The following is a 14,726-nucleotide window of genomic DNA, read 5'->3' on the forward strand; positions in this document are numbered from 1 at the left end:
GGTGATGGGTCGGAGTAGGATGGAGGCGGAGAGGTCAAGAAGAAGACTGCAGGTCAGGAGGGCGGTGCCGGGCTGGAGGGATCCGGCTGAGACAAGGTGGGGGGAGGGGGGATGAAGAAACTGGTGAGGTCCAAGTTCATCCCCTGCGGTTGGAGTGTTCCCAGTCGGAAGATAAGACGCTCCTCCTCCGACCGTCGGGTTGTTGTGGTTTGGCGGTGGTTGAGTCCAATGACCTGCATATCCTCGGTGGAGTGGGAGGGGGAGTTGAAATGCTGTGCCACAGGTTGGTTGGGTTGGTTCGTCCGGGTGGCCCAGAGGTGCTCTCTGAATCGCTCCGCAAGTAGGGGGCCTGTCTCCCCAATATAGAGGAGGCCACACCGGCTGCAGCGGATGCAGTAGATGATGTGGGTGGAGGTGCAGGTGAATCTGTGGCGGATATGGAAGTTTCCTTTGGGGCCTTGGAGAGAAGTGAGGGGGGAGGTGTGGGCGCAAGTGTTGCACCTCCTGCGGTTGCAAGGGAAGGTGCCGGGAGTGAAGGTTGGGTCGGTGGGGGGTTATTACTGTTATGAAATGTATTGAAAAATTGAACACTTGAACGAAAGCTAGTTCATGTCTTACTCAATTCTAATTAAACATTTTTTGAAAAAAATTCAGAAAGAAACAATACTCCCAGATCTTGGCGCAGGCTTAGAGGGCTGAAGTGCCTGTTCCTGTGCTGTAATTTTCTTGGTTCTTTGTTCTCGCTAGAGGTATAAGATCAGATCTTGAAAAGTGTCATGAACCAGAAGATAACCGAAAATATATGTATGTGTTGTCATGATCTATGTTCCCTTTAATTTCTTGAATTTCTGCACAGACCTCCAGTCTGTAGATCCCTCAGAATGGCTGTGTGGCCATAAATAACAACACACCCTAACACCAAATTACTTTGGGATATCTTGGACTTTTAAGTATGGCAAGTTTTTTTTTTCTAAAAAAAGATATACAAGACAAAAAATGACTGAGTCCATAAATTAAGTGACTAACTGGAGTAAATTATACTAAGTAGACTATACTGAATCCTCAGAGAAAGCACAGAATATCATACCAGAAGAATATCAAGGGGATTATAGAGAACAACATTTTAAAAGAAGAGATGCCATTCAGAAAAAAACAGAACTGTGAATTCCTTTTGCTACAGGCATTACAAGGGACTGCAAATTCTTCTCAGCATAAAACTGAGGTCTGTAGGATATGCCCCAGACTGTAGTTCTGATCGAAACATAAGTTTGTGTTTTACGCTTCCAGGAATGTACAAGAAAATAAGTTAAAAACCAACAGTAAGACCTAGTTTCACTGTGAGAGTACTGATATGCAATGTGCAAGCTTGCGATTTGTGTTCCAGTATGATAAAAGTTAAAAATCAAACAACACCAAGTTATAGTCCAACAGGTTTATTTGGAAGTACTATCTTTCAGAGTGCCACTCCTTCATCAGGTAGCTACCTAACGAAGGAACTGTGCTCCAAAAGCTAGTACTTCCAAATAAACCTGTTGGACTATAACCTGGTGTTGTGTGATTTTTAACTTTGTCCACCCCAGTGCAACTCCTGCAGCTCCTCAGTGTGATAAAAAGCCTTGTAAAGGGACACAACTGAGAATATCCAATGGACACGCATTTTCAGGCACATAAAACAAAATAAACTCTGTTTCTGTCTGATTTCTACAGACAAGTAAAATCAGCAAGATTGCTCTTAAAGGAAATTGGATAACCCAATTAAATGCTGAATCAAGAATCTCTAAACACTTACAATATAGTCATAATTGTTTTGCAATCTATTCATCTAAACAAACCAAAGATTGATTTGTATTTTTTATAACTTTTAATTTTTAGACTCAGTTCTTATTTCTAATCTGTGCATGGTGTCATTTTTATTATCTTTATCTCCTGTTCTCATAGATAATAAACTCACTCCTTTTTTAATTCAAAAATGCCTGTTTAATTTGGCTCCTTTTAAAACATAGCGATGTTTGGGCTCTTGGAAAAGGTATTTCTTTTAAATTAAATTTTTTCTGATTAATTATTGAACACAATCAACAAATAAGAGGAGGCAGTTTATCCCTTCTCACCTGGGAGCAAAGCCATTTTGGAGTAACCCATCCAGAAATTGTAACAAATTGAGGAATCTCACACAGAAACTGATCATAACAATGTTGCTAGTTTAAATTATGTCATTAATAGGAAATTCCTCTATTTGCCAGAAGACATAATTGTAAGTGTAGAAGCATATCTCTGTACCCTTAAAATATGTTCCTGGACATTGGAAAGCAGTACTACCTATACTCCAAAAGAAAGAGTGATCAAACCAGCTTCACTTTCTGATGCAATATGTTCAGGAAAAGATAGCAGTAAGTAAGGGAATGAGGATAAAGTCTGTTGTAGTGACTGTAACAATGTCAGTCAGGTGGACTTCACAGAATAAGAGTTCCCTGATTTGGGCAGTTAATCTGGTCCAATAATAAAAATATGACATGCATGCACAGATTAGAAATGACAGCCAAGTCTAAAAATTAAAAGTTATAAAGAAAACACAAATCAATCCTTAATTTGTTCCTAATGAATTGATTATGAAACAATTATGACAACATTGCAGTTGTTTATAGATTCTTGATTCAGCATTTTGTTATGTTATGTGCCTGAAATTGGGTGTCCATTGGACTTTCTCAGTTGTATCCCTTTACAATGCTTTTTATCATACTGGGACACAAATCCCAAGCTTGCACACTGCAAAACAGTACTCTCACACAGTGAAACTAGGAGTTACTGTTGATTTTTGGAGCTCTGGCTGACAGATAAGATAAACAGTGTCAGCCATCCTGTTCACTCTGAGAACTGGCTCTGAGGGAGCTGGATCAGTGTCAAGGACTCTCCACGTGTAAATCAAGGGTGACTTGGTGATGGATACTGGCTTCTGTGAAGTTACTTCAGTGACGATGAGAGCAAAGCACGCTCCTGAAGAAATTCATTTGCAATAGTTGGCTTTGCTTTGGAGTAAGCATTTCTGGCATCATGCTATTACTTGGGAAGTTTGACTCATTTGATCCTGCCATTGAAAACTTGGGCCAATATATGAAAAGAATGTATTACTCTTTCTGGGCAAATTACATTGGGGCAGATAAAAAGCAACGGATAATTCTCCTGACTGTTTGTGGACCTGCAGCTTTTTCAGTTATTAGGAACTTAACTTTTCCTGAGGCACCAGATTGGAAAATCTTTCAAGAGTTGACAGATTTAGTTAAGGAATGTTACAACCCCAAGCCTCTCTAAATCTGAATTTGTATATGAATTTTTGACTAGGTTAAGACAACTGGCAGAGACATGTAACTTTGGTTTAACCCTTAATGAGATGCAGAGAGACCATTTTGCTATGTGAGATAAATGATGTAATGATATAACAGCACCTACCAGCTGAAGCCCAACTGGACTTCAAATAGGCAGCACAACTGGCTTTATCATTGGAAAATGCAACAAGTGGATCATATCAGTTGCAGGACATTCCAATGGAAGTGGACATACTCGCCAATGAGACTGAGCTTGGGGAACACCACTTGAGTAAAGGCAATTGCATAGCCTCAGGGCATATCCTGAACAGAGGAACTCTAGGTCAACCTGGCGCAAAAGCCCAAAACAAGGCCAAGCCTTGGCAAAATGGGCAACATTTTCTTCAGGATGTGGGCAAGCAAGCCATTGTACTTGCTGCAGTATGCCAACACGAGAAGCAAAAGAGTCTCACTATCCAGAGTGTGCAATCTCCTGGATACTGGCCTACTGAACTCTTAGGCCAGTATCCAGGAGATTGCACACTCTGGAAAGTCCACCTACAACTGGTTTGGAACAGTTAAATTACTTAACAATGTCCAAATCAGAACCAAACAAAGTAAACGACTGGTTAAATGGTCACCCAGTTCTAATAGAGGTTGATACTGGTGCAGCCATTCCAATGACCACAGAACCATGCTTTAACAAAATTTTCTTTGAACTCCAACCCTTAAGTTTGTACAAGACCTCAACTATACCGGGGAACCTAGGTCGTTCAGGGGTTTTCAAAATTAAGATGTTGGTGTGAAGTTAACTGTTACTCCATTTGGGTCCAGAAAGTACAGCTGTTGAGTTTCACATCTTATGTGTTTCAGTGTACTAAGGGCAAGGTTATTGTTAAGCCATTAAATCTTTGATTCACAAAAGGCTGTTTAAATTACAAAAATAAATGGGTCAGATTAGGATCTATGGTCAGCTTGGACAAATTGGACCGAAGGCTCTGTTTCCATGCTGTATGACTCTGACCAATGACTCTATGTGAGTGGTGGCCTCAGAACATGATTTAAATATATGCATTTTTCATTAGTACAGTGAACATGTAACAAATTGCAGAGACATGAGCTATGAGCAAAGTAAAATGTAACTTTTGGGTTCACAGAATTTGACAGTGGTAGTAGGTGCAGGTGGGTGAAGAGAAGTCATGTGAAGCTGCCTGAATCAAGAATATTTGTACTTCTGCCAACTCAGTGCTTCCCAATTAGTTGAGTGGCCAAATAAATGCCTAGATATAGATGGCAGATGGCCCTTTTACTCTGTTAAGATAGGGTGTGGTCTTTGCTCTATTGGAGATATTTTTAATCAACCAGTTCAGAGTTGTTATGATGCATTTCTGGAGTAGAAGTGGTCAGTGTTGGACTGGACAAAATCAGAAGTCACACAACATCAGGTTATAGTTTCACAGGTTTATTTGAAATCATAAGATGAACCTGTCAAAGGAGCAGTGCCCCAAAAGCTTGTGATTTCAAATAAACCTGTTGGGCTATAACCTGGTGTTATGTGACACTTCTGGAGCAGTGGGACTTGAACTTGGCCTCCTGTGCAGAGATAGGGACACTACCATTGTGCCACAAGAGTCCTTTTGTGCCACCTCATGTGTAAACTGCATTCACCTGTTACACACCTGTTCAGTAGCAAAGAAAATCTTTTCCCAAGAGGTGAAAAATTATTTTTGTGATACTGAAATAGATTTCTATTCTAAACGGGTGTTATTGATAAGGAAAATGTTCTAACATATATTGTTTTTATTTCCATTGATTCTGTCATTTGTTTAATGTGAAAGCAATTGGCATTGTTAATTTTATCCTTAGTGGCAAGTTGGAAACTATTACTGTCATTGTAGTTTTTGAAATGCATTGAGAAACTGAATAATGAAAGTGGAGAAAGCTACTTAATGCCTTACTCAATACTAATTACACTTTTTCTGAAATGTACTTCAGCTAGAAAAGAATCTTCCGAATCTAGAGCTAGAAGATCAGAACCTGAAATGAGTCACGAACAAGAAGGTAAGTGAAAATGTGTAGACATCTTGTCCTGACAATGGAATATAACTCCAGATTATTTACCAATATGTGGCTTTTTAAGTACAACATCTGTTTTTAAAAAACAGACAGCATGGTGGCTCAGTGGTTAGACTGCTGCCTCACAGCACCAGGAGCCCGGGTTTGATTCCAGCCTCGGGCAACTGTCTGTGTGGAGTTTGCACATTTTCGTTGTGTCTATGTGGGTTTCCTCCAGGTGCTCTGGTTTCCTCCCACAGTCCAAAGATGTGCAGGTTAGGTGAATTGGCCATGCTAAATTACCCATAGTGTTTAGGGATGTGTTAGTTAGGAGGTAAATTTAGAGGAATGGGTTTGGGTCGGATACTGTTCAGAGGGTCAGTGTGGACTTGTTGGGCCAAAGGGTCTGTTTCCACATTGTAGGGATTCTACGATCTATGATCTATGCTTTCATATCAATAGATAGCTGAGAATGTAAATTCAGTGACTGTCTGGAACATCACTGTGCAGATTATACAGAATTACAGCAAAGAAAGTCAGAGACCTTTTCAATCTAATCGAAGAGAACTTCAGATAGCAACACTTGAAAGGGAAGATGTCATTCAAATAAACTGAATTGTGATTTCCCCATATCTGTAGAGATAATTAGAGACTAATTACTCGTCTTGGAAGAAAACTTCTGTGAGTTGTGTCCCACACTGCAGAAATGATATGAGTTGAAAGAAGGGCAGTCCTTGGCAAAAGATATGTTTGCGTTTTACCCTTTCAGAAACACACAAGAAAGTGAATTAAAACCAACTGCACCCCTTAGTTTCTATTTGCTGGAGTGCCAGTGGCTTACTCTGGGGTTCCTGTTTTACTGTGCTAAGGTATACTGTGAAGGAAAATAGCTTAGAAGTTCCACAAGTCCCATGTCTGAGCCTGCAAAAATGCATAGTTTCTCTCTGTTAAAAGAAGTCGTCAGAAAAGTCATTGTAAAAGGAAGCTGAATAGCAGAATCAAGAATCTCCAAAATACCAAAGTTAGAATCTGCTGCCAGCATCACTTACTTTATTGGCCACTGTATTTCACAATCTGTTCACAATGGACAATCAAAGATTGATTAGCATTTTTTTGCTTTTTGATTTTGGACTTAGGTCTTATTTTTGTGTATGTGTGTCATGTTTATTATCTTTACTTGCATTTTAGGAACAAATAAACTCAATCTTTCCCTAACTCAAGAAAGCCTGGTTAAGTTGGCTCCTTTGAATACATAAAACATTTGGGCTAAGTAAATGTATCCACAAGGGACGGGTAATTTACCTTTTTAAATTACCCTTGTTGCGATCATCAAAGGGAGAGATTGAACAAATAAGGAGAGCCAGTTCATCAATCTTCACTGAGGGACATTTGAGGAGATCCCATCAGGTATAATGAGGAATTGGCATCCATGCCTCAGTGGCATGGTGGCTCAGTGGTTAGCACTGCTGCCTCACAGTGCCATGGACCCTGGTTTGAGTCCAGCCTTGGGTGACTGTCTGTGTGGAGTTTGCACATGCTCTCCTCTGGGTGCTCCAGTCTCCTGCAATTCAACAATATGCAGGTTAAATGAATTGGCCATGCTAAATTGCCCATAGTGTTCAGGGATGTGTAGGCTAGGTGCTTTAGTTGGGGTAAATGTAGGGGTCTGGCTGGGTTACCTTTCAGTAGGTCAGTGTGGACTTGTTGGGCCAAATGGCCTATTTCCACACTTTAGAGATCCTAAAAAAAAAGGGAATTAAATTATGTGTCATGATTAAGTCATTTATCTGTTTTCTAGTCAATGTAATAAAGTAAAAAGGTAAATTTTGCCAAAGTCTTATCAGTAGAGAACGATGACAAGTGGTAGTTTAACTGGAGGGTCATGACCCCTCAAGTGAATGGAGAGGTTGAGAAGGAGAGTCCTTCATGCTAACCTCAGTAGGTGTGGCAAGTGAACCATCATGTCGGTATTCCTCTGTATTAGAAATCAGCTGTCCAGCCAACAGAGCTAACCAACCCACTCCATGTAATCACTGCAAGGAGGTACACCATTTTGTCTTTTATACGTGCCATTGAATGGACCTGAGAGAGCAGTACGATCTATCGTGCAAGGGAATGGCTGCTCAAGAAACATTACTTTGTAATGCCAGGGGCATAGGGAGAAATAACAGTGAAAATGGAAAGGAGAATAAGCTTGATAGAACATCCACGGCTTGTGGCGACACCTGGAATGCCGTGTACAGTTTTGGTCTCCTTACTTGAGAAAGGATGTAGTAGCATCAGAGGGGGTGCAGAGAAGGTTCACTGTGTTGATTCCGGAGTTGAGAGGGTTATTTTATGAAGAGAGATTAGACTAGATTTGGACTATGCTTATAGGAATTTTGAAGAATGAGGGGTACCTTACAGAAACATATAAAATTATGAAGGGAATGGATAAAATAGAAGTAGGGAGGTTGTTTCCACTGGCCAGATGAAGCTAGAACCAGGGGGCAGAGTCTCAAAATAATGGGGAGCAGATTTAGGACTTTGCTGAGGAGGAATTTCTTCTCCCAAACATTTGTGAATCTATGGAATTCCCTGCAGTTGAGGCTACCTCTTTGAATGTTTTGAAGACAAAGATTTTTGAACAATAAAGGAATTAAGGGTTATGGTGAGCAGGCAGGTAAGTGGAGCTGAGTCCATGATACAGATCAACCATGATCTTACTGAATGACAGAGAAGATTCAAGGGGCCAGATGGCCTACCCCGCTCTTATGTTTTATGTTCTTATATTCTTGCTTACAAGCATGCAGTATTTCCTAGTTTATGATGTTCATCACTGTGGAACCGCTGTTGGGGATTTATAGATTATTCCCACTAGGGACCTCTTTCCCTTGCAACTTCTTATTTCTACCCAAACTGATTCTAAGTTTTGATCTCCATTTCTTTCACTTACCATGACAGCACTGATCTTTTCCTTTTCTAACAAAGCTACACACCTCCTTTTCCTTCCTGCTTATTCTTCCAAAATCTTTGAGTACCCTTAGATATCCAGTTCAAAACCTGGTATCCCTGCAACCACATCTCAGTAATCCCCACCAAATCACCTCCATTTGCCTCTACTTGCATTGTTAACAAATTAATTTCATTCCAAATGCTTTGGGCATTCAGATACAATGACTTTATATTTGTTATATTGTCAAATATCCTGACACTTCTACAATTCTATGGTGCAATATGATGCTCACACATCCTATCCCTTCCTTTTTCCTTCCTTTATAGTATTATCTGACAAAATTTCATGGTTGTAAAATGTAAAGCTACAATCTACAGATCTAGTGGAACATGGGACAGAGGAAGCAGCCTTTAATGTGAATGGGTTGTTGCATGTCTACTGCAAAGGCAAAAGTAAATTACTTCTTTCAAAGACTAAAGGTCCCCAAACAAGATATAAGACTGACAGAAAAGTTTACAATCTACAACTTCTGTAAAAGAGATTTATGGATCTTCCAGTACAGTAAGGGTGAAAAGCAAAACCAGAATTAGCAACCATCCTCAACCGACGTCCTGCCATTTTCCAAGTCTGAAATGAATACACTTTGAACACATTGTTCAGAACAGTTGAATTTGTAAAGTCAGAGACATGGAGGGAGAAGAGATAGTGGTAACACAAATGTAATACATTTTTGTGAATGATATTTACAGAGAAACCTCGATTAACCAAACGAGATGGGTGGGCACAATTTCGTTCAGATAATTGATTATTCGGTTAATTGATTCAATGCCTTTCCTCTGGGGCTCCGCATTTTATATTAGGTCTGCTCCCCATTCAGGAGAGGAGGCAGCAGCACAGCGCATGCGAGCCCATCCTGCCCAACACCGCCCCCCACTCGCTCCCAAACCCTGTCCAACACTGCCCTCCTTTTCCTACAGGATACTCTATAGGGTTTTCAATTGCTTCTGATGTGCATTTGAGTGTGATCTGTAGTTTTATGCGTATCATCAGAGCAAATGGACTTGACTTCCATGTTACAGGTAAATGTAATGTATGAAGGTGTGGGTGGAAGCGTCTCCCAATAATGTCAATATTAGAATATGAGATTAGATTCCCTTCGGTGTAGAAACAGGCCCTTCAGCCCAACACATCCACACCAACCCTTCGAAAAGTAACCCACCCAGACTCCTCCCCACATTTACCCCTGACTAATGCACCTAACACTATGGGCAATTTAGCATGGCCAATTCACCTGTACATCTTTTGGTTTATGGGAGGAAACCAGAGACCCCAGAGGAAACCCACGCAGACATGGGGAGAATGTGCAAACTCCACTCAGTCGCCCGTGCTGGGACTCAAACCCAGGTTCCCAAAACTGTGTGTCAGCCTGCATATGTCAGTGTTTGGTTATATATGCACACCATGTTCACTTCCACTGAGCACTGGATCTCTGCTGCAGCAATCATTCAACAATCCTTGGTTTTCAAAGCAGTTCTTTACCAATTCAGTCCAAAATCAAAAATACTGAAAAATAAAAAGATGGTGTCTCTGCACCAATTATAGTCATCAGTTCCCAAAGACTCTTTCACAACAAACTATTAACAAGGTATTTCTCATTGCATGATAATAAATCTGAAGTCACCCAGTCAGTACTTGCTTCTTCAACTCACTGTCCCAGAGATTCATCTTGTACACACTCCAGGCAGGTAAAAATCTCGTGACACCAGTTTATAGTCCAACAGGTTTATTTGGAAGCACTAGCTTTCGAAGCACTGCTCCTTCATCAGGTGAGGAATTCCTCTTCAACAGGATTAGTGTTGGTTGGGTTCACACAGTATATATGTAAATTGAAGTTGTTCATTATTTCAGTATTATCCATGTTGCATGCATCTCTAATTTCCTAATTTATATTGTGCACAGCATTATACATCTTGTAAAGGTCTCACCTACCCCAGAACCAGACCCAAACCCTCAAAACTCTGCTGCCCTCCCTCCTGTAAGTTCTCCAGCCACATGTTCAGTTGTTCATTTCTGCACTTGTACTCACTAGCTCAAGGCACTATAAATACTCCTGAGAATGTGCTTTTGTCATTTTCCATTTTAATATCTTTCCTACCTATTTGAAATATGCTTTCAGTACTTGATTCCTCTTTCTAAGTATGGTGTTTATATCAATGTGGTCTACCTTCTCTGGCTGTTCACTCTTCCACAGAAGAATGTCTTAGTCAGAACAGAAGTGGGAAGACTGTGGAATCCCCATCTGCCCAATTAAATGCTTCCCATTGCCATCAAATTTACCTTGGCCAGGGGTATGTTATGTGCCAACTTGTACTTCAAGAACAGAAGTAACTGCGCTGGCCAAAAAGATGATTTGAAGAATCTAGAATGAGTCTAGTGTGAAAGTTGTATGACAAGTTGCAAAGGTATGGGAAGTGAGGAAAGTCATTACACATTAATTGGCAATAGCAACCAGTAAACACTGATTGAAATTTGGGCGTAGTATGTGAGGTACATGAAGATTATTAGAAATTAAAAGTTTAAAGGTACAGAGCTCAAGAAACAGTTCTGCATCATCCTGCCCTACTTAAATGCACACCCATCTGATAAGCAGTTAATTATAACCACTGGCAGTTATAATCATTTAATTAAATCATCCACACTAAGTCAAGCAAATAATTTTTATTTTTCCTTGTGATATTGTTGAGAAATGGAACAAAAGTGCACATAGGAAATGCGGAAGCACCATGATTATCCGACATTCGATTATCCAAATTTCGAATTATCCAGCAAGACCGCAAGGTCCCGATGCTTGGCCAAACTGTGTTATCCAGCATTTGATTTTCCAAACATTCGAGTATCCCTGCCTGTATTGTTCGGATAATCAAGGGTTCTCTGTATTATTACATTATCATTACCTGAACGTTTGAAATATACTTCCGTTGCAGAAGATAGTTCATGTGCTGAAATGCCAGATCCTTGTCAGAAGCCAAAAGGTATGTAAAACTCTGCACATGTTAGTGCTTTGAACTGTATGCCATGAATATGCATTCTCTTACTTTCTGGTCAATGTAATTATATTCAACGATTCATTACTTTGTTCTTTGAGTACAACTGGATGGACATTGAAGAGCATTATTGTCCCCACACACAGTGAATTTCCACAGTACTTCTGCTCAAGAAAATTATTCAGTAGCAGCATTTGAAAGGAAAGTTGGTTTTAATTTTTAAATTAGCTGTTATATTTTCTGAGACAACCTGAGAATTTTCTTTCTAAAGCTATTTTGATCCAATTATTCAGAATCATTCTCAATTTCACTGTAGTTCTGATCTCATAATTGCCATTTTTCCAATGTCTTTGGTCATTGAATACATTCTCCACAAAATACAGCCTGCTAACCTGAAAACAACTGCTTCCTGGCTAGTAACCAGTTCTCAAACCTGATGAGTGGCTTATGCCCGAGACATCGATTCTTCTGCTCCTTGGATGCTGCCTGACCAGCTGTGCTTTTCCAGCACCACACTCTCGACTCTTATTCTCCAACATCTGTAGTCCTCACTTTCTCCTGGTTCTCAAACCATTTACCTTAATCCCACATACTCAGCTTTCATTTACTAATTTCAAACATGGGATCTCACCTAAAGGTTTCTGAAAAACTAAATATATCATCTCCATTGTTTCCCTTTATCTATTCTGCTCAAAATATATCAACATGTTTGATAAACATGATTCTCCTTTTACTTCCATGTTGACTCTCCCCAGTCCTACCATTATGTTCTGAATGAAAACAAGAAATACTGGAAATCACGGTGGTCAGGCAACATCGTGGAGAATGAGCAAGCTAAAGTTTTGAGTCAACATAGAACATTACAGTACAGTACAGGCCCTTCAGCCCTCGAAGTTGCACTGACCTGTGAAACCAATCTGAAGCCCATCTAAGCTACACTATTCCATTGTCATCCATATATTTATCCAGTGACCATTTAAATACCCTTAAAGTTGGTGAGGCTACTACTATTGCAGACAGGACACTCCACACCATTACTACTCTCTAAGTAAAGACCTTACCTCTGATATCTGTCCTATATCTATAACATCTCAATTTAAAGCTCTGTCCCTTGTGCTGTCCATCACCCATCCGAGGAAAAAGGCTCTCAGTGTCTACTCTATCTAATCCTCTGATCATCTTGTATGTCTCTATTAAGTCACCTTTTAACCTTCTTTTCTCCAATGAAAACAGCCTCATAAGACCTTCCCTCCATACCAGGTAACATCCTGGTAAATCTCCTCTGCACCCTTTCCAATGCTTCCATGTCCTTCCTGTAATGCAGCAACCAGAACTGTATGCAATACTCAGATCAAAGCCAAAGACTCTGCAATCTCCTTTCTAGCTTCCCAGAGAATCCTAGGATAAATCCATCCAGCCCAGGGGTCTCATCTTTACATGTTCCAGAATTGCTAACACCTTCTCCTTATGAACCTCAGTCCCATCTCGTCTAATAGCCTGTATCTTAGTATTCTCTTTGACAACATTGTCTTTTTCCAGTGTGAATACTGACGAAAAATATTCATTTAGCACCTCTCCTATCTCTTTGGACTCCACGCAGAACTTCCCACTACTGTCCTTGACAAGCCCTACTCTTACTCTAGTCATTCTTTTATTCCTGACATACCTACAGAAAGCTTTAGGGTTTTCCTTGATCCTTCCTGCCAAAGACTTCTCATGTCTTCTACTGGCTCTTCTTAGCTCTCTCTTTAGGTCGCTAATGACTAATTTGTAACACTCAAGCGCTCTAACTGAGGCTTCATGTCTCATCTTTACATAAGCTTTCTTCTTCCTCTTGACAAGAGATTCAACTTCTTTAGTAAACCACAGCTCCCTCATTCGACCATTTCCTCACTGGCTGACCAGTACATACTTATCAAGGACATGCAGTAAGCTGTTCCTTGAACAAGCTCCGCATTTCAATTGTGCCCATGCCTTGTATTTTCCTTCCGCTTCCTATACATCATAAATCTTGCCTAATTGCATCATAATTGCTTTTCACCCAGCTACAACTCTTGTTGTACCCGTCCTTTTCCATTGCTAAAGTAAACATAACTGAATTGTGGTCACTATCACCAAAGTGCTCACCTACGTCCAAATCTAACACCTAGCCTGTTTCATTACCCAGCACCAAATCCAATGTGGCCTCACCTCTTGTTGGGATATGTACATACTGTGTCAGGAAATCCTCCTGCACACATTGGACAAAAAAGATCCATCTAAGGTACTCAAACTATAGTTTCCAGTCAATATTTGGAAAGTTAAAGTCCCCCATAACAATTACCTTGTTACTTATGCTCCTATCCAGAATCCTTTCCTTTACATCTCTGGAACTTTTCAGAGGCCTATAGAAAACTCCCAACAGGATGACCTCTCCTCGCCTGATTCTAACCTCAGCCCATACTAGGTCAGTAGACGAGTCCTCAACAAATGTCCTTTCTGCCACTCTAATACTGTCCTTGACTAACAATGCCACCCCCCCTTCTTTAACCACCTTGCCCGTTCTTACTGAAATATCTAAACCCCAGAACCTGCAACAACCGTTCATTTCCCTACTCTATCCATGTCTCCAAAATGGCCACAACATCGAAGTCCCAGGTACCAATCCATGTTGCAAGTTCACACACCTTATTCCGGATGCTCCTGGCATTGAAATAGACACACTTCAAACCACCTTCCTGCCTGCCGGTGTACTCCTGTGACCTTAAAACCTTATTCATGACCTCACTACTCTCAACTTCCTATACACTGGAGCTGCAATTCAGGTTCCCATTCCCTGTTGCATTAGTTTAAATCCTCCCGAAGAGCATTTGCAAACCTCCCCCCTCCCCCCCAGGATATTAGTACTCCTCTAGTTCAGGTGTAGACCATCCCGTTTGTCGAGGTCTCACCTACCCGAGAAAGAGCCCCAATTATCCAGGTATCTGAATCCCTCCCTCCTGCACCATCCCTGTAGCCACGTGTTCAACTGCTCTCTCTCCCTGTTCCTCACCTCGCTAGCAAGTGGCACGAATAACAAACCAGAGATAACAACTCTGTTTGTTCTAGCTTAACGCTCCCATCCTAGCTCCTTGAATTTCTGCCTTACATCCCCATCCCTCTTCCTACCTATGTCATTAGTGCCTATGTGGACCACGCCTTGGGGCTGCTCCCCCTCTCCCTTCAAGACCCTGGCACCTGGGAGGCAACACACCAACCACGAGTCTCTCTCTCGTTCCCACAGAAACTCCTATCTGTCCACTACTTATGGAGTTCCAAATGACTAATGCTCTACTCCTCTCCCCCCTTCTCTTCTGAGCAGAGACCTGTACCCCATGGCTTACCTCTGGTAAGTCATCCCCCCCAACAGAATCC

At 40.9% G+C, this 14,726-nt stretch overlaps 1 protein-coding gene across 1 annotated transcript in view; it reads left to right on the forward strand.

The window, feature by feature from the left end:
• LOC122562603 overlaps positions 1-14,726 on the forward strand; it is a 242,224-nt gene that overhangs the window by 33,599 nt on the left and 193,899 nt on the right. Inside the window, exons 7-8 of the mRNA XM_043715583.1 lie at positions 5,295-5,360; positions 11,274-11,321. Coding sequence (XP_043571518.1) covers positions 5,342-5,360; positions 11,274-11,321 — 67 coding nt within the window. The 5' untranslated portion in view covers positions 5,295-5,341. The remainder of the gene's footprint in view (positions 1-5,294; positions 5,361-11,273; positions 11,322-14,726) is intronic.

Source organism: Chiloscyllium plagiosum, chromosome 25 (assembly GCF_004010195.1).
Source record: "Chiloscyllium plagiosum isolate BGI_BamShark_2017 chromosome 25, ASM401019v2, whole genome shotgun sequence".
Taxonomy (NCBI): domain Eukaryota; kingdom Metazoa; phylum Chordata; class Chondrichthyes; order Orectolobiformes; family Hemiscylliidae; genus Chiloscyllium; species Chiloscyllium plagiosum.